At 39.0% G+C, this 19,228-nt stretch overlaps 1 protein-coding gene across 3 annotated transcripts in view; it reads left to right on the top strand.

The window, feature by feature from the left end:
- amacr (alpha-methylacyl-CoA racemase) overlaps positions 1 to 19,228 on the top strand; it is a 45,089-nt gene that overhangs the window by 3,261 nt on the left and 22,600 nt on the right. The window contains exons 2-4 of one of the 3 annotated variants that reach the window (XM_042059845.1): positions 3,300 to 3,451; positions 3,946 to 4,199; positions 12,294 to 12,437. In XM_042059845.1, coding sequence (XP_041915779.1) covers positions 3,953 to 4,199; positions 12,294 to 12,437 — 391 coding nt within the window. In that variant the 5' untranslated portion in view covers positions 3,300 to 3,451; positions 3,946 to 3,952. Of the gene's footprint in view, positions 1 to 3,299; positions 3,452 to 3,471; positions 3,516 to 3,945; positions 4,200 to 12,293; positions 12,438 to 19,228 lie in introns of those variants that run through there. The other 2 variants (XM_042059846.1, XM_042059847.1) reach the window with 2 other exon arrangements.

Genomic DNA, 19,228 nt, shown 5'->3' with positions numbered 1-19,228 from the left:
CTTATAAAGGCATCATCTATTGAGAGTCGAAATCATGAGTGAAACCGGCGAAAGGAATTGAGCACCGTATTTTTTAGAGGCGGAGTAGTCGAGGCTTACGAGGAGGAGAGAACTGTAATAACAAAAAAAGAGCAATACTTAAGCGCCTGCGTCCGAGACCTTGCTTGGCAGAGAATAGCCTAACTGACCGTGTAAATGCGTATGTTTAAGATAGCCTATTTAATGTCAAAAGAACAATTAAATAATTCACTGGACATCACGTATTGTATTGACTGCTTTGAATGATGCTTAGCCTAGTTGTCACAGATTGAGTGGGCCATAGAATTCTTTGAGAATCCCAAATGTAATTTTCTATTTTAACGCGGGTCCTGCAGCTGTGGGCCAAGTTAAACTTTTGCGCTCCATCATCGGAAGGGTGAATGTCGGAAGGCATGGGTAGCCTATTGGACACATTTCGGTGCACATTTGGAAAATGTAATAAGTGATGCTGACCTGCCAGTTGGTGAAACTACACTTTAATGATCAGGGCTCTCAAGTTTTGAAGTTTGCAAGGAGTGAGACATATAGCAACTTTTTTTTTTTTTTGTAACAGTAACGCAAATAGTTACTTTCCCTGGTAACGAGTTACTCTTATCATAGAGTAATTCAGTTACTAACTCAGTTACTTTTTGGAACAAGTAGTGAGTAACTATAACTAATTACTTTTTTAAAGTAACGTTCCCAACACTGTTATTATGCCTATATTGTTATACATGCACTTTCACTTAAATGTTTTGTGACATGCACGTCAGAGGACTGCTTTACTAATGTAAGATATAATTAGTTTCATTGCTTTTGCATGGTTGCATTATGCTTGCATAAGAAAAGAAATACTTCTCAAAACAGCAAGAATTATATGGGTGCTATTGTTTCCCTCATGCAAGCATCATACATTGGTAGGAAATGGAGAAAAAAAATACATGTTTTTAAATGAAGTTTAATTTGAATACCTGAATGTAAGGATTCAGGAAACACAATACCAGCTTTTTTGGCGAGCAGATAGATAGGCGTAAATCACTGATCTGTTGATCTTTAACAGATAGAAAGAAGGCTAGCTTTTGGCCACGTTATATTCAAATTCGACTATACATTACTCAGTGCTATACAATCTCTGCTCTGTTTCTATGGAAGTTCCAAAAATCAACATTGTTCTATTAAGTGTCGTTAAACAATTAAATAGCATTCAACAGGTTGAGGCGGAGCTTTGATACCAACGTTATCGATTAGTTTCAGTTTCTCTCACGCAGACGCCTGCATTGAATGAACGCTCATAGCCTACCAACACTTTATTGTATGGCTCCATGTTTAATGACATCGATAGCAGAAACGTTTGTTTTCTTTTTTTGTTGGTCCGCGGGATCAACTGCGCAGCAAATTTATCAGGCCTAATTTCACTCCACGACTCCGCGGACCAGCAGTCTCCACGTTGCGGACCCACATCAAAACAAAACTATTTCCTGATTGGTTGAGAAATCCTATTTTTTGATTGGCCGATAGGTTAGTAACTGAACAGCAGCTCTGAGCTGAATGAGCGCACAGACAGCAACGTTGTGTGACACGTTTGTAAAATATAGCCCTTAGAAATTTCTGTGCGGGCATGTTAATAATTTTTCGGAGTGAGAAATGCCATGTATGGCGTGTGAGCGTGTGGAGTCATTGAAATGCGTGTGTCTCACGCTCAATGCGTGAGACTTGAGAGGTCTGTTAATGATCCTCGTGGGTTTGTGTCCAGGAAAACGAATGAAGTTGCGCAGGAACTGCTTTAGCGCAAGCCAAACTTTACGCACCGACCGACAGCTTGCCGATAGGCTCTGCGTCTCCAACGCTACAAAAACTCCCAGTCGGAGAGCGTGTGTAGCCTATTAAAAAATATTTTATCCCAAATGCCATCAGCATTCTTAACCAAACTTAGTGACAACATGCATACCCGGCTGAGCTGTACAGCTATATTTAAACTTATTTATTAATTTTCTATAGGCTATGTTTCCCCTTTTTTGTACTGTACTTGTTTTAATTAGCCTATATCTTCAATGTGTCTGAGATGTTGTTTGTCCATCTGTCTGGTGAGCCAAACACAAATGTCCATATGGTGTAGGCTAGCTAGCCTACATTAAATATTTATTTTATTCTATTCTAATCCACCATGCGTAATGTAGGGATGGAGAATGCTTTTCAAGTAGCCTATATTTAGGATTCAGCTGAAAAACTCTAGCGCTCTTGAAAAACTTGTTTGGAAAAGAATGGATAGGCTATCATGTGATGTCGTGGTCTTATCGCCCTCTCACGGCGAATTGCACGGATGAATATTATATGATTTTGTGCTTCTTTGTCAATCGGACCTTCGTCAAAATGAAACGCCATTGCGTGACAAGTGTAAAAATAGCGGCCTGATTGAACATGCACTAAAATAACCGAACGTAATTTAACATAACCTGAACAAAACCTACCCCCTACCAGGTTAAGTTCAGAGCCTATGTTACCATAGTTACTTACATAGCCTGATCATTTTTTAGTTTTCTGGAACTGAAATCCCAGGTTTACCGTTTACTCTGGGTTTACATACCCAGTTCAGTTCAGAGCCTATGTTACCATAGTTACTTACATAGCCTGATCATTTTTGAGCTTTCTGGAACTGAAATCCCAGGTTTACCGCTAACTCTGGGTTAACATACCCAGTTAAGCCAGTAAACCTGCTTTCTGGAATACCCCCCTGAGCTACATCTGTGACAAATTTGGTGATTTTAGATGAATTTGTGCGAAAATCTGCTTAAGACCCCTCCACTATATTAACATCCATTAAACTATTTGCATATCAACATTAAACTATCTGTTTATCAACAACTTTTAAACTATCTACATTCAACTTTTAAACTATCTATTAAACTATCAACATTCATTAAACTATGTGTATCATCATTCCTTAAACTATCTCTCTATCAACAATTTTTAAACTATCTACATTCAACTTTTAAACGGTCTACTTTTAAACTATCAACTTTCATTAAACTATGCAACCACCATGTCTAGCCTAGCAACACCTAAGTACCCATTTCTGCATTATCTGTTTTAACTACATGATATTTTTGGCATTTTCATGCACGGGTATTTCCTTGGAATTGCATTTCTAGTTGTATGTATGCCTTTATTATTATAGATCCCACATCACTTTGCATAGATAGAAAAATGGTTGTTGTGTGATGGAGTGCGGTCACAACAGTTGTATATTTAACTTCCTTACCAATTTGTGTCTTTTTCCAAAGCCACAGCATGGTGGAAGTCAATTCAAGGCTTCATCCCATAGCCTAGTTCAGGGAGCATCAACTTCCCTAAACACTACAAGTCCCAACTCATAATGATGTCATCACTAAGCGTCGAAGGCGTTTCAGTCAAACCGATACGAGCGTAAACTTGGGTATGTAATGCTCAGCTCAACTTACCATACCGACTGGTGCACACACACACATCAAGTAAATAATGTAAAGGCTGTATAGAGTTGTGCTTGTTCTTTTTATTAGACTACTTTCTTGATTGTTCTTGTAACGTTCGCCAGTTTGCAATCTACCACGATTCCTGCGCCTTTAGCCTACTAGCAAATGAACTCTGACACAATTTTAGTAGTGCTTCAGATGATATACCTTAGCTGTTCAAGACACATCTAAACATAGATTGAACTTTATATTCAGTCACATTTGAGTAAAACATCGTAACATGTACAATCGTTCAGCTGTCAAGTTATTTTGTGCTCAGGTTAGTGGGAGAGTGTAGCTTACTAGGAGTTCGCTTTGTCCTCTATCGGCACATTGTTGACTTCTGGACTTTGAGTGTCCCATCATACAGTGAAACCATAGGTTGACATAACAGCCTCTTGAAAACTGAACCACCGTTCCTCTCTTTCTTCACCCACAGATTTGACATGGCGTTAGCTGGTGTGCGTGTGATTGAACTGGCAGGGTTGGCCCCAGCCCCTTTCTGTGGCATGATCCTGGCAGACTTTGGGGCCAGGGTGATTCGTGTAGACAAGACAAAGGTCGCCATGGCCATGGACACTCAGGCCAGGGGCAAACAGTCTGTGGCGCTTAACCTGAAGCATCCACGTGGCGTGGCTGTACTCAAGAGACTTTGTGTGGAGTCTGATGTGCTCATTGAGCCTTTTCGTCATGGTAAGTGCTACAATGGACCCAAGTATGTTGTTCACCTCCTGGAATCAGGTATGAGGAGACAGTGGCAGTGTCGCAGCTGGTTTGACACAGAAAGTTTTCTTTAATTTTTAAATAGGCTGCTATTATGTGTTGTATACAATTATGTCTTTTTAAGCTTATTGTACCAACCACAAAATAGAAGAAAATAAAACCTGCTGTCCATTTCCTTGTACTGGTATTTTATTCTAGCCTATAGTTATTTTTGTGATAATATAGACCCATCTGTCTCTATCTCAGTATCGGCAAGCATACAATTGTAAACTCTAATCAATCTCTATCTAATCTGTAATCAAAACTATGAAACAACAAATAATGAATTTATGTAGTAAGCAAAAAAATCAAATTATCATGTCAATATGAATGTTAACAGTGGCCATTTACAGAAGATATATTTTATTGTAATACTTTTGTGACATTTTAGAGGAGGCTGAGCCTTACAAGGGGGAAACTGGACTGAGCCGGCTGGTTCAGACACATGTCATTAGTGGGAATGAAATGATGACGGTTTGACACATCTCCCCTACTCTAGCCTCCCTTCACTGGCTCCCTGTACACTGTAGGATAAACTAGGTTGTTTTTAAATGTGCTTAAAGTCTTTTCTGTAGTTAATGTAGTATGCGAAAACACAGCAGAGTTGTCGTAGTTATGCATGATGTTCAAACCACACAGAATGATTTCTGCTTTAGGCTACCTTAATGGCATAGATCTTCTATGTTACAGTGCCACCATCAGGAACCTTGAATTTAGAGCTTTTAATGTCAAAAACATGTTAATTTTGCACACACATTTCATGTGTGCATTTGACGCATGCATCATATGTGAATGATTTGTTAGATGACAAAATGCCATAAGTTCCAGAATCGGAGTTAAGTAGTGATGACAGCTATACAACATATAGCTGTCATCACTACCTGCAGCTATATGTTTTAATGCTTGTTCAATAATTAGCCCAATTATTCACATTTCATAAGGTAAATGCTAACAAATATGTATTTGAGCACCAATTAAATGTTGAAATCTGCCATCCCATTAAAGCCCCCCTATGCAGTTTTGGCAATTTCTTCGCTGTTTTCTCACAGGTATCTCTGCAGAGCTCCCCCTACAGCTTCAGAGTATATAGTTTACGACACTCCTCAATTGGTCAGTCTGCAGTTTCCTCTTTCCCTGTTTCTCCGACAACGGTTTACTCGCTTTCTGCTTGTTTTCACTGGCCCTGCCATGACGAATGGCTGAGAAACTCCATTGCTTCCTTGTTCTAGACGGTGCCTGGCGTGTATGTGTGTAGTGCAGTAAAACAATTCGTTATATTGCGAGACCGCAAGACTTTCTGTCTCTGAGGCCAGCGGCCCGCCGGCCCAAAGTTGCAAGGCTGTTTTTACAGGTCACAGGTCATTAGGGCAGGGGTGGGCAAACTTTTTGGCTCAAGGGCCACATTGGGGTTTGAAAATTATCTGGCGGGCCGCAGACTCCAACAAAAAAACCCAGCAAGACCCCAACAAAACCCCCGCAACCCCCAACAAAAAAACTGTTTTATATAATTTAAATGATAATAATGACAAAGTAATTTTGTTTAAGAAATACTGCACATTTTATGTTGTTTAACTCATTTATAAATGGTGCACTGCAATGGAGAGGACTCAAAACGCATCATCCTTATGTAACAGGCTGTTTTGACATTGTAAGTGTTCCCTAAGAAGAGTTAAAAGCAGTTTGCACTTTGCAGTGAAGATAACAGCAACGTCGTCTATTGCAGGGCAAAATAGCGTGCAGCCAAATGGGGGGTGGGCCGGATTAAAGTGTGTGGCGTCGTGGGCCAGAATCGGCCCGCGGGCCATAGCTTGCCCACCCCTGCGCTAGGGGGAAGCGAGACGGCCACCGTTAACCCCAGAAAAAGTCATATAACCATTCCAATGACTCCAAAGCTGTTAAGATAACAGTCAGACAGTTAAGTCCCTTGGGGACCAATAAAGTATCTATCTATCTATGATAAGGTAAATTAAGCTAAAAAACCTGCATAGTTCCCCTTTAAGCATGGTTTAACTGAGCAATGAATACACCGCACCACCATAAATTCAAATTGCTATTACATCACTTACATAGACCTATCTTCCCCTTTTAATCTTACTACTGTTACCCTGATATACAGGACACAGAATACATATCTGTATACTTTGCTTTGCAATAACTAAACAAACACAGAACCCATAGTATTTTTGATTTTGGTTATGATTTTATTACTTTTGGTACATCTGAAGAATTTTTCTGACATTGTTTTCTGACAGTGAATACAGCTAGGCCAGAACTTGTTACTGAGAGCAGCTCAAATAGGCATAATTGCATTGCATTTTTCTATATGGGAGCTTTGTTTTGCAGCCAATCAGTGCCAATTGTTTAATCAGTGGGAAACTGTATAATGTTTTACAAACAAGGACAACAGCCTGCTTTTCTTATCTTGAAATTTAAGTTTGACATCAACAAAACAATAATGCAAAGGGGATTTTGTTACTTCATTAAGCAGGCATTCTGTGTACAATTTAGATGTTATCGCTACTCACTGAATTTTAAGCTTGACTCCTTAAAAGCATGTTTTCAGTTTGTCGTTGTCAAAGTCTAATTTAGGGGAATTAGGAAAGGGTCCAGTAATTGCATCACAATGGTTGCATACATTTGTGATAGTAAATGTATTGAGAATATAAACCGTTTTGGCCTGGATTAGGTTTTTTAAGGACTTTGTTGACTTTGTTGAGTGATCTTTCTTTAAAATAGGCCTCCTGCTGGACATTTCCCATCTCAGAATCAGACCATTTTTTCAAGAAACGGTCTTGGTCGAATAAGAATAACCACCTGCATTTGTTCAGATTAACTCCTCACCTGCTGAGCAAATCACACCTAGGGCTCTATCTTGCACTCAAGTGCAATTGACTTTGTACACTGGCGCTTTTGAAATTTCTATTTTGCATCCAAGGCACAGTGGGCTTTTCCCTCCACAGACGCATGTTGGTAAATTAGAGAATGAACTTGCACTCCTGGGGGCGGTTTAGCGAAAAGAGGAGGCGTGTTCTGGCGCAATCTAGCATTTTCAGAAAAAAATTCTGCCACAGACCAGAAAAAAAACCTAGTCTAAAGTCAGAGGCGTGTTATTCAGATGCTATTTTAAGGGTGCATGCTTGGCAATAATGCAGCGCATGCACAATGCGGTTAAGTTCGCTTGCTCATAATTTTTCTATTGCACAGTAAAATGGAGTACGTCTTGGGACAGAGAATTAGACGTGGGAGAGAGAGGGTCTGCTGGCCCAGACAGACCTATCTCCCTCAGTGAGGAGGAATGTAGGCGTAAACTACGCCTGACCTGTCAGGCTGTGACAGATGTCTGCCATCTCCTGGCAATGCTATTTAATCGAAAAACACACAGAAACATGCAGTGTAATTGAACATTGGGCATACTGAAGATGCGTTTCAGGTGTTTGGATAGGTCAGGAGGCGCTTTACAATACAGTTTGCAAAACGTTGCAGCATTCTTTGTGGCATGTTGTGTTTTACACAACATTTCCATTAATCATGGATGTGTTGATAAGGAAATATTAGAGGACTTAAGGAGACGTGATGTTGAACTGCATGCCGATGCCATTTAACCCAAATGCCACAGCAGCAGCATGGGAGAGGAGAGCTTATCTGACAGAAGAGCTGCATCGTGAGGTATAGTAAAGCAAATTAATCTTGGTCTAATGTTAGACTACATTGCAAAAATATCACCATGCATTCATAACCTCGTGATTCAGTGGGAGTGAGCCCAAAAAGTCGGAAAGTATGTCTTTGTGACATTTCTCGACTGTGAACCGCTCCTGGCGTGCTTCTGGCCATTATAATAGCAATCCGCCATGGAACAAGCGCACCTTCTTTTAAAGGGAATGTGAGATGACCCTCTGATTGGTTAATAGCATGTTACGCCCAAACCCCACCTATGAATAATGTAGTTACTTCAGACCCCATTTTAGATTTGCGTCGGGCGCAAGAGTCATTTATCCCGCTGGTATAAAAGCAACAGTGCCCGAGATACGCCCACAAAGCTACTTGCGTTTGATACTTGCGTTTCAGATCGTTAAGATAGGGCCTAAAAATGTTTTAGGCACCTGTGGCAGCATGCAATACAAAACTGTCACACCGGAGTATATTAAACGCAAAAATAGCTTTATTAAATAAACTATGTACAGAAGTCAGTAAATGTATTCCAAAGTAAAACTGTGGTGTATGTCAGCATAATGAAATGAAAAAGCAAAAAGATGTGTCAGTGGGGAGCGCAGCCGCAAGTGTGATGTTGAGCAAGCAAGCCAGCAAGAGGTCCCTCGCGGACTGGGAGGTTCAGGTTTTATCCGGCTCCTAATTCCCCTTATTCACCAGGCGGGAGAACAATTATTTTATTCAATTACGCCACCAATTAGCCACGTCATCAGGACCCTAGAGCTCCCCCTGCTGGCCGAGAGACAAACACAAAAGAGTAGCCTAAAACCAACAGACCCTGAGGGCTAGTGCTGAACCCAGCACGGTAAAGCTGGAGTGTCACAACACCCATTTGATCTCAGATCTGTAGCTTGGTTCCATGTTTCTGTTGGTGTCTTGTGATGGAGCATATGTTTTTCATACAGCTTGTGGTATTGTATTTTTGAGGAACTTTGGTGCAGGTATGCAGCATTACTCCCTAGATGTAGAATGTGCAGGCTATTTAACCAAGACATGACAACCTAAAACTCTATTCTGCAACTAGAAAATGTAATTTCGAGGAAATTACCAGTGCATGAAAATATAAACATACTGTATATTAACATAAAATGCAAACAAACTTTTATTTGGAAACAGTTGGCAGGAGTCATAGTTGATAACAACTGACAGTTGAAATGGCTGAACAGTTAAATAGTTGATTAGTTTAAATAGTTACATTATTTAATAGTGAATTATTGTAGTGAGGACATTTATTTTGAAACAGTTGTGGGCAGAGGAAATAGTAGTCGTAAGAGAGCCAGATTGTATGCTTAAAGCCTGAGACAGAGTATATAGTTTAAAAGTTGAATGTAGATAGTGTAATGGATGTTGATAGACAGAAAGTTGAATGGATGTTGATAGGCAGATTGTTTAATGGATGTTGATGTATAGTTTAATGGGTGGATGAGTGAATGGTTTGAAGAGGATGAATGGATAGAAAGTTGGATGGAATGTGCCTTATATCCTTGTAGAAGGGAGAGACACAGAGAGAGTTGGCCTAGTTAAGCAGAAAGCAGTTGATACAGGTGCAATCAGTTTAACTGGCCCTTTGATGGGTCCTAGTAGTGAGCAGCTGGAAGTTGATACAGGTGCAAATCAAGTTAATTAGTCCATTGTGATGTCATAGTGCTAATGCGAAGTCTATGGGGAAAAATAAGCTTGTTTTTTTATTAATATCTCAAAAAGTATAAAGTTTACAAGAGGGAAAAATACATTCCCCACGTGTCCTTTTCAAGACCTACGTTACAAAGTTTGAACAAACTTTCTACGTTAAACGGTTAAAGCTGAATTAGACGCAGAAATTTGGTGGGAAGAATAAGAATAATAAGAAGAAGACTTCGGATAACAGAACAGTGCATTTTCATGCACTGTAATAAGGTCCCGTGAAGATTTCTGGTGCTAATAAGTCTTAAGTATGTGCACATGACATTCTGGAAACAGGAGGAACATCAGTGCAGATCAGAGCTATGGGGTCAGATATGGCCTGGTAGATGGACATTATTTCTGAACCTGCATATTTGAGTTTTAGGTTCATATGTCTTGGTTGAATAGGCTAAATCTAGGAAGTGCTAACATATACATAAGATACCAGTAACATTTTGGGCATGGCCAGAGGGGTCATTGTGAACGAATTAGGTTGAATATTCTTATCTGACTACTAGATATGGCACTCATGCATTATGGTTAATTTTGAAGACCATGGTTTTCAACTTTTGCTAGTTCTGTGCCTATATTCAAAAAACCTTGTTTTAAAGTCTCGTCCGTCTTCATTTAAACCCTAATGGGCACGGTCGGCATGCAAGTTTGTTCAACAAATCTGATAAATCTAGTCAAAGAGAACGGCTGTTTTCTTCAATTCCCCCTGGAATGACTTATATGGTTTGCAAGTAAATGAAAAATGATGCTGTTTTGGGATGGCCATAAATACTGTCTGCCGTCTCTTCTAAAAAGATCAATGACTTGCACCTGGGGCAATAGCAGTTTTAATTCCTGGCTTCACGCAAACCGTTGCTTCCACTTAAACAAATGCATTGCCCAATTAAAAACAAATTGGCACAGCTGGCACCATGAGCTTTGCAGTGTTATCTACAGTCACTTTGAATCTGGAACGGAATCTACCGCTGGTTTTCTGACACCCGAACTGCAAACGGCGCCAATTAGTTTTGACACCCTTGAGCTCTGCAGGCCTACTGAGATTCACAGCCTCATTTCATTTGTTTGTTCATTCATTCACCGGTTTGTTCAATGCTTTAATTCGCTTGTCATCCTATTCACTCATTTATTTGGGGCAACCGTGGCCTACTGGTTAGCACTTCGGACTTGTAACCGGAGGGTTGCCGGCACAAAACCCCGACCAGTAGGCACGGCTAAAGTGTCCTTGATCAAGGCACCTAACCCCTCACTGCTCCCCGAGCGCCACTGTTGTTGCAGGCAGCTCACTGCGCCGGGATTAGTGTGTGCTTCACCTCACTGTGTGTTCACTGTGTGTTCACTGTGTGCTGAGTGTGTTTCACTAATTCACGGATTGGGATAAATGCGGAGACCAAATTTCCCTCACGGGATCAAAAGAGTATATATACTTATACTTATATAGGGATCAAAAGAGTATATGTACAACCCCAAAACAGAAAAAGTTGGGACGTTGTGTAAAATGTAAATAAAAACAGAATGTCATCATATAAAAGTATTGTAAACCCATATTTAGCAGCAAAAAGGACATAGACAACATATCATGTTGAAAATGAAAATTTGGACTATTTCATGGAAAGTATACGTTCATATTGAAATGCCAGCAACATGTTCCAAAAAAAGTTGGGACGGGAGCATGTTTACCACTGTGCTGCTTCACCTCTTCATTTAACACAATTTTGTAAATGTTTAGGAACTGAGATGACCATTTGGGGTATTCTTTAGTCATGCTTTTCATTCCATTATGCACCTAATTTGACAAATCTGGACTACAGACATGCCATCTTAGCACCTGGACTCTTCCTCTATGGAGAAATATTATTTAAGTATGTGCATTTTGGCATTGTTTTCCTGAATATTCCTGAAATTTTCCTGAAATATTCTAGATCGTCCCTGGAAAAAAGCATTGCCAGGATGGCAGTATGTTGATCAAAACCTGTATTCATCATTCTGAATTGATTGTGCCTTGCCAGACATGCCATCTTAGCACCTGGACAAGTATGTGCATTTTGGCATTGTTTTCCTGAATATTCCTGAAATTTTAGCTGTTACAATTTTGGCTGTAGTTTTGGAATTGAGTATCAAACTGGGCACATAGACAATGGTTATCAGAGATTGTCCTGAACTAATACAAGGACTGGTCTGGTGTTGATGCAGTGCCATCTGAGGTCCAAAAGACCACGGCCATCCAATTTGTTTTTCAGCTATTTCCCTTGTTTGCAAAGATTTCTCTGGATTCTCTGAATGTTTTAATAATATTATGTCCTGTAGATGATGAACTCCCTAAATACGTCACAATTTCATGTTAAGAAGCATTAAAATGACATTATTCATTATTGCATTCTGTTTTTATTCACATTTTACACAACGTCCCAACTTTTTCTGTTTTGGGGTTGTACTTATACTTATACTTATATAGGGATCAAAAGAGTATATATACTTATACTTATATAGGGATCAAAAGAGTATATGTACTTATACTTATATAGGGATCAAAAGAGTATATATACTTATACTTATATAGGGATCAAAAGAGTATATGTACTTATACTTATATAGGGATCAAAAGAGTATATGTACTTATACTATTTGTGTTTTGCTTCTGGAAAGGGGTGATGGAGAAGCTGGGTCTGAGTCCTGAGGAGCTGCTGAAGGAGAATCCGCGGCTGATCTACGCCCGGCTCACCGGCTACGGACAGACAGGCTCCTACTCTAAAGCCGCTGGACATGACATCAATTACCTGGCCATGTCAGGTACAGACTGTCCTGTCTCCCCCACGCTGCTCGATAGTAGCTCAAGTGAAAACTTGGCTTACAGCTGTGTATGTTTTCTTCCATTTGCTTTCCCTTTAGTATTGATATTTTTATGACAGGAAAGCATGGGGCTCTGCTCCGTTTCAATGCTTTGTCAATGCACTGTAGTGGTCACAACAGCTCCTGAATTGAGTTGTCTGATGGGAAGGAGGTTTGGCATCCAAATGTGTGCACAAAGCGTAATGGTAGCAGCCCAGTGGTTTGCCTGCAGTGCACTGCAGAGGAGCTGACATGCTTGGAATGCAGTTGTGCCACAAAGGCCAAACAGATTCTTCTGCTGCCATTTCATACACAGTTTGACTCCACTGCCTCCGAAATGAACTGAATGCAAAACCTCATGGAAGCTTGGAAGCATTAAGGTGCTTGTTGTGCCAAGCTGCTTTTCTGGGGATGTGAAAAAGGCCTGCTTTGAGGAAAGGCTGGCAGGGCAGTTTGGTTGCTGTTCAGCGTTTACTGAGACTGCTGCTTAGTACTGCCTAGAGACCAGAGGTGGAAAGTAACGAAATACATTTACTCACGTTACTGTATTGAGTAGTTTTTCTGTGCATTTTGTATTTTTTAAGTAGTTTATAAAATCGGTATTTTAAATTTTACTTGATTACATTTTGAGTGAAGTATTGTACTTCGCTACATCAAAAAATACCATCCGTTAGCCTACTTGAGTAAAAAAAAAAACGAAATGAACCGAAACAGAAAAACAGAAAGGGAGAGGGGAAAAAACGCACCCTAAACCACTAGCCTAGTGATAATGATCAGCATGTAGCCTACAACAGGACTGAATCAAGCATGCAGTCTTTCTGAAAGTGATGGAGATGGAGCTGGATCACGAGATGCATCATTCAGGTTACATGTGTAGCCTAACTTATGAAAGTGTATTTTCTAAAGTGTATTTTCGCTATTTCAATGGGTTGTCTCAGTTCGTTTTAGCACTAATGATTGCGGAGATATTTAAGCAAACACCATGGGATTTCGTGTTTTGACGTTTGTGCTCACCTTTCTTTGTTAAGAAGTTTATTAGCAGTTGTTTCCCCTCGTTTTGATGAGGGGAAACAACTCTTTTTCCTGTTTTGGCCTTTGTTTTTGGTAACCTGACTTGGCTTTCAACAATTAGCGGGCCACTAGCCTACTAGCGATGCTCAACTAAATAAACAAAAGATAGGCCTACCTTATGAATCGTGCAGGCGGACTAAACCATTTAGCTCTAGCAAGGGAGAGTGAGAGTGACCTTAGACAGTTTTCACTATGTTTTGTATACAAATCCAGTCAGTCAAACTTTCAATTTCGTCTGACATTCATTTTGACATTTAATTTGGAAATTAAAATATTCAGGTAAAATAAATATAGGCCTATGGTGGAAATAAGTATTGAACGCTTAATTTTTTTCCCAGTAATTAGCCAAACTTCGAGTGAGTCACCACACATTATATTAACACACATGTAAAAAATCCAAACATAAGAGTTATGTGTAATAAAGTGGAATGGAAAAAAGTATTGAACGTGCCTACTGAAATTTCTTCAATACTTTGTGGAAAAGCCTTTGTTTGTTATGACAGCTTCAAGACATTTCCTGAATGACAAAACTTATTAGTCGCAGTATCAGGTGTGATTTTGGCCCATTGTTCTAAACAGATTCCAGGGGTCCCTCTTGTGAATCCTGATCTTTAGTTACTTCCAGAACTGTTTAATTGAATTTAATTGAATTGGCTGCCTTCAAGTCTTTCTGGAGCTTTCTCCGAGTGGTCCTTGGCTCTTGAAATTGACTATCCTTCTGACTCCCTGGTCAGAAATATTGTGAGGAGATCCTGAGCATGGCCGGTTGATGATGCAGTGATGTTCCTTCCACTTGCAGATAATGGCTCCCATGCTGCTTGCTGGATGATTCTGAAGTTTTGAAGTGCATCTGTAACCAGTTTCATTGATATGTTTTGCAACAATAAGGTTGTAAAGGTCTTGGGAGAGCTTTTTACTTTTATCCATCATGAAATGTTTCTTGTGTGACACCTTGGTAATGAAAAACCTTTTTATAGCCCATCAATATGTAGGCTACTAACCAAGCTTGCACAGATAGAAAGACTCTCTAACTACTTACGGATTCCAGCTCGTTCCTTCCCTTTCCTTGCCCTAGTGCTTTTTCTTAGCATGTTCAATACTTTTTCACTGTGTTATTCCACTTCATTACACATTACTCTACTTATGGACTTGTTTGGATTTTTTATGTGCGGATTACCTGAGTTATTACTAATGCCTGGTGAAAATGTTGTGCCCCCCGTATTCCACTTTTCAAGGGCCCTCTACTTCCCACTTAAAGGAGAACTCCGGTGATTTTTCACATAGATCTCCATTTTTCAACGTCACCGAGTACTGTCAGTATGAACAAAACTGAAACAATCGGTTTTACCTAGCTCGAGTTGCTGCAGCTACAGCGCAATACACTGGGAGCATGACCATGGCTGCCTTACAGTAGCTGCTGGCTGCAGCAACTCGAGCTAGGACCAAAGTCCTTTTAGGCAAGTACCTCCACTCGGCAGCCATATTGCAATGCTTTTTGGGCACTTATCGGGCATCTATTTCAGCAGAAATGCACGAAGCACACCACATGATTGGCTCAATGTATTCACAACACACCACATGATTGGCTCAATGTATTCACATGTTGACGTTTTGCCGCGGAAGGGTTGTGATATGTGTAGACAACTGCCATATTGGCATTACAAACTAACCCCACGCATTACTATGGAGGATTTGTTGAGTGCTGTATCTCCTCATTAGAAAGTCTCTGGTAAAACTGGTTGTTCTGGTACCCCCCCCCCCCCCCCAAAAAAAAAGTGTGAAAAATGTGTCCACCATCTTGTTTTTTAAAAAGATAAAAACAGGATATTCTTTGGTAGAAAACATCTTTCTTTAATTTATCCAAATGTTTAACACACACAATAACTTGCACATCAATCAGTCTCACTCTCCCACACCAACACACTGGCCCACACTGGCCCAATTAATTTAATTACAGTGCATGAAAATGCACTGTACTGTTCTTCCTAGGCTTCTTCTTATTACAGGGCATGAAAATGCACTGTACTGTTCTTCCTAGGCTTCTTATTCTTCTGCTTATTACAGGGCATGAAAATGCACTGTACTGTTCTTCCTAGGCTTCTTATTACAGTGCATGGAAATGCACTGTACTGTTCTTCCTAGGCTTCTTCTTCTTATTATTCTTCTTCTAACGCACTTAATGCAGCTTCAACCGTTTAACGTAGAAACTTCATTCAAACTATGTTACGTAGGTCTTACTTATGACATGTGGGCTTTGTATTTTTCACCTTTGTAACTTTTATACTTTTTAAACTATTAATTAAAAACGAATCAAAATTTCCCCATTGACTTAACATTATGATTATGACATCACAATACGGCCGTTAAGCAATTAGAATCCTATGGCAGGTGTTCGGGCCACCTGGACCAACTGCCAGTCTCAGGCTTTAAGCATACAAACTGGCCCTATTAAGACTACACATCCTGTTCAACTGCTTCCTCTGCCAAAACCTGTTTCAAAATAAAAGTCCTCACTACAATATTTCACTGTTAAACAATTCAACCCTTTAAACTACTGAACTTTTTAACTGTTCAGCCATTGTAACTGTTACTTGTCATCAACTATGACTCCTACCCACTGTAGCTAGTTAGCTAAGTTAGCTAAGTAACATGGTTGGCATACTTAGCATGCTAGCATGTTAGCATGCTAGTTAGCATTTTTAGCAAAACTGCTTAAAATGATTAGCTAAGTTAGCTAAGTCACATGGTTAGCATAGTTAGCATGCTAGCATGTTAGCATGCTAATTAGCATTTTTAACAAAACTACTTAAAATGATTAGCTAAGTTAGCTAAGTCACATGGTTAGCATAGTTAGCATGCTAGCGCTAGCATGTTAGCATGCTAGTTAGCATTTTTAGCAAAACTACTAAAAACGATTAGCTAAGTAACATGGTTAGCATAGTTAGCATGCTAGCATGCTAGCATGCTAGTTAGCATAGTAACTTTGTTAACATTATTATCTTTGTTAACATAGTTAGCATAACTGCTAGCAAACATTAGAGCCATTCCAACTGTCAGTTATCGTCAACTATCTACCTAAATAATTTAACCATTTAAACTATCCACCTATTTAACTGTTCAGTCATTCCAACTATATTAAACCTCATCTACTTAGCAACCAATATAGTTTGTTTTTACTCTGTATGATATTTTACATCATATTTTTGCATTTTCATGCACTGTATTTCCTTCAGGAAATGCTTTTCTAGTTACAGTGCATGAAAATGCACTGTACTGTTCTTCCTAGGCTTCTTATTCTTCTTCTTCTTCTAACGCATTTAATGCAGCTTCAACCGTTTAACGTAGAAACTTCATTCAAACTATGTTACGTAGGTCTTACTTGGGACATGGGTGCTATGTATTTTTCAGCTTTGTAACTTTTATACTTTTTAAACTATTAATTAAAAACTAGTCAAAATTTCCCCATAGACTTAACATGGGCTGATGACATCACAATAGAGCCGTTAAGCAATTAGAATCCTATGGCAGGTGTTCGGGCCACCTGGATCAACTGCCAGTCTCAGGCTTTAAGCATACAAACTGGCCCTATTAAGACTACACATCCTGTTCAACTGCTTCCTCTGCCAAAAACTGTTTCAAAATAAAAGTCCTCACTATAATATTTTACTGTTAAACAATTTAACCCTTTAAACTACTGAACTTTTTAACTGTTTAGCCATTGTAACTGTTACTTGTCATCAACTATGACTCCTACCTACTGTAGCTAAGTTAGCTAAGTAACATGGTTAGCATAGTTAGCATGCTAGCATGTTAACATGCTAGTTAGCATTTTTAGCAAAACTGCTAAAAACGATTAGCTAAGTCAGCTAAGTAACGTGGTTAGCATAGTTAGCATGCTAGCATGTTAGCATGCTAGTTAGCATTTTTAGCAAAACTGCTAAAAACGATTAGCTAAGTCAGCTAAGTAACGTGGTTAGGATAGTTAGCATGCTAGCATGTTAGCATGCTAGTTAGTATTTTTAACAAAACTGCTAAAAACGATTAGCTATGTTAGCTAAGTAATGTGGTTAGCATAGTTAGCATGCTAACATACTAGTTAACATTTTTAGCAAAACTACTTAAAATGATTAGCTAAGTTAGCTAAGTCACATGGTTAGCATGCTAGCATGTTAACCTGCTAGTTAGCATAGTTAGCAAAACTGCTAAAAATGATTAGCTAAGTTAGCTAAGTAACGTGGTTGACATAGTTTGCATGCTAGCGTGTTAGCATGCTAGTTAGCATAGTAACTTTGTTAATATTATTATCTTTGTTAACATAGTTAGCATAACTGCTAGCAAACATTAAAGCCATTCCAACTGTCAGTTATCGTCAACTATCTACCTAAATAATTTAACCATTTAAATTATCCACCTATTTAACTGTTCAGTCATTCCAACTATATTAAACCTCATCTACTTAGCAACCAATATAGTTTGTTTTTACTCTGTATGATATTTTACATCATATTTTTGCATTTTCATGCACTGTATTTCCTTCAGGAAATGCTTTTCTAGTTATACTTCTTCTTCTAACGCGTTTAATGCAGCTTCAACCGTTTAACGTAGAAACTTCATTCAAACTTTGTTACGTAGGTCTTACTTGTGACATAGGGGCTATGTATTTTTCAACTTTGTAACTTTTATACTTTTTAAACTATTAATTAAAAACTACTCAATTTCCCCATTGACTTAACATTGGGCCTTTATGACATCACAGCAATTAGAATCCTATGGCAGGTGTTCGGGCCACCTGGACCAACTGCCAGTCTCAGGCTTTAAGCATACAAACTGGCCCTATTAAGACTACACATCCTGTTCAACTGCTTCCTCTGCCAAAAACTGTTTCAAAATAAAAGTCCTCACTATAATATTTTACTGTTAAACAATTTAACCCTTTAAACTACTAACTGTTCAGCCATTGTAAGTGTTACTTGTCATCGACTATGACTCCTACCCACTGTAGCTAGTTAGCTAAGTTAGCTAAGTCACGTGGTTAGCATAGTTAGCATGCTAGCATGTTAACATGCTAGTTAGCATTTTTAGCAAAACTGCTAAAAATGATTAGCTAAGTTAGCTAAGTAACATGGTTAGCATGCTAGCATGTTAACATTCTAGTTAGCATTTTTAGCAAAACTGCTAAAAATGATTAGCTAAGTTAGCTAAGTAACATGGTTAGCATAGTTAGCATGCTAGCATGTTAGCATGCTAGTTTGCATTTTTAGCAAAACTGCTAAAAATGATTAGCTAAGTTAGCTAAGTAACATGGTTAGCATAGTTAGCATGCTAGCATGCTAGTTAGCATTTTTAGCAAAACTGCTCAAAATGATTAGCTAAGTTAGCTAAGTAACATGGTTAGCATAGTTAGCATGCTATCATGTTAGCATGCTAGTTAGCATAGTAATTTGGTTAGCATTATTATCTTTGTTAACATAGTTAGCATAACTGCTAAAAATGATTAGCTAAGTCAGCTAAGTAACATGGTTAGCATAGTTGGCATAGTTAACATAACTGCTAAAAATGATTAACTAAGTTAGCTAAGTAATATGGTTAGCATAGTTAACATGCTAGTTAGCATAACTGTTAAAAATGATTAGCTAAGTTAGCTAAGTCACATGGTTAACATACTTAGCATTTTAACATTG

Source organism: Alosa sapidissima, chromosome 13 (assembly GCF_018492685.1).
Source record: "Alosa sapidissima isolate fAloSap1 chromosome 13, fAloSap1.pri, whole genome shotgun sequence".
Lineage (NCBI taxonomy): Eukaryota > Metazoa > Chordata > Actinopteri > Clupeiformes > Clupeidae > Alosa > Alosa sapidissima.
This window is presented reverse-complemented; position numbering and strand designations above follow the sequence as displayed.